This window comes from Apaloderma vittatum, unplaced genomic scaffold (genome assembly GCF_000703405.1).
Source record: "Apaloderma vittatum isolate BGI_N311 unplaced genomic scaffold, ASM70340v1 scaffold33316, whole genome shotgun sequence".
Classification (NCBI taxonomy): Eukaryota; Metazoa; Chordata; class Aves; order Trogoniformes; family Trogonidae; genus Apaloderma; species Apaloderma vittatum.
This window is the reverse complement of record NW_009723929.1, coordinates 2,309-2,622: the sequence shown is the minus strand read 5'-3', so window position 1 is coordinate 2,622 and position 314 is coordinate 2,309. Positions and strand designations below refer to the sequence as shown.

Below are 314 nucleotides of genomic sequence, written 5' to 3'. Positions count from 1 at the left end.
CTGAGCAGAGCCCACGCTACAAGGACTGGCCGTGGGTGCTGGAGCAGTACTCCAGGTAGTCAAACTCCTTGATGGGGAACGTCACGGCGCTCCACTTCTTGTACGTCCTCTTCTCAGCCGGCGTTTCCACCACGAAGTTTTTGATGCTGAGGATGGGCAGCTTCACGTGCCGGTAGATCATCTCCATTCCCCACTCCTGTGTGTGCAGGGAAGGGACAATCACACAAGGGAGCAGCAGCCCCGGGCAGCAGGACCACGCATGCAGGGGGTGGAGGCAGCTCCTCACTCCTGGGGTAAGTCCCCCCTTTGGAGGC

The 314-nt window shown here is 60.2% G+C and overlaps 1 protein-coding gene across 1 annotated transcript in view; it reads right to left on the bottom strand.

Annotated features, from left to right (window-relative positions):
* Nucleotides 1-16: 16 nt before the first annotated feature.
* Nucleotides 17-314, bottom strand: part of LOC104276117 (probable ATP-dependent RNA helicase DHX58) — a gene marked incomplete at its 5' end in the record, with an annotated part of 2,436 nt that continues 2,138 nt past the window's right edge. Inside the window, one exon of the mRNA XM_009872296.1 lies at nucleotides 17-196. Coding sequence (XP_009870598.1) covers nucleotides 17-196 — 180 coding nt within the window. The remainder of the gene's footprint in view (nucleotides 197-314) is intronic.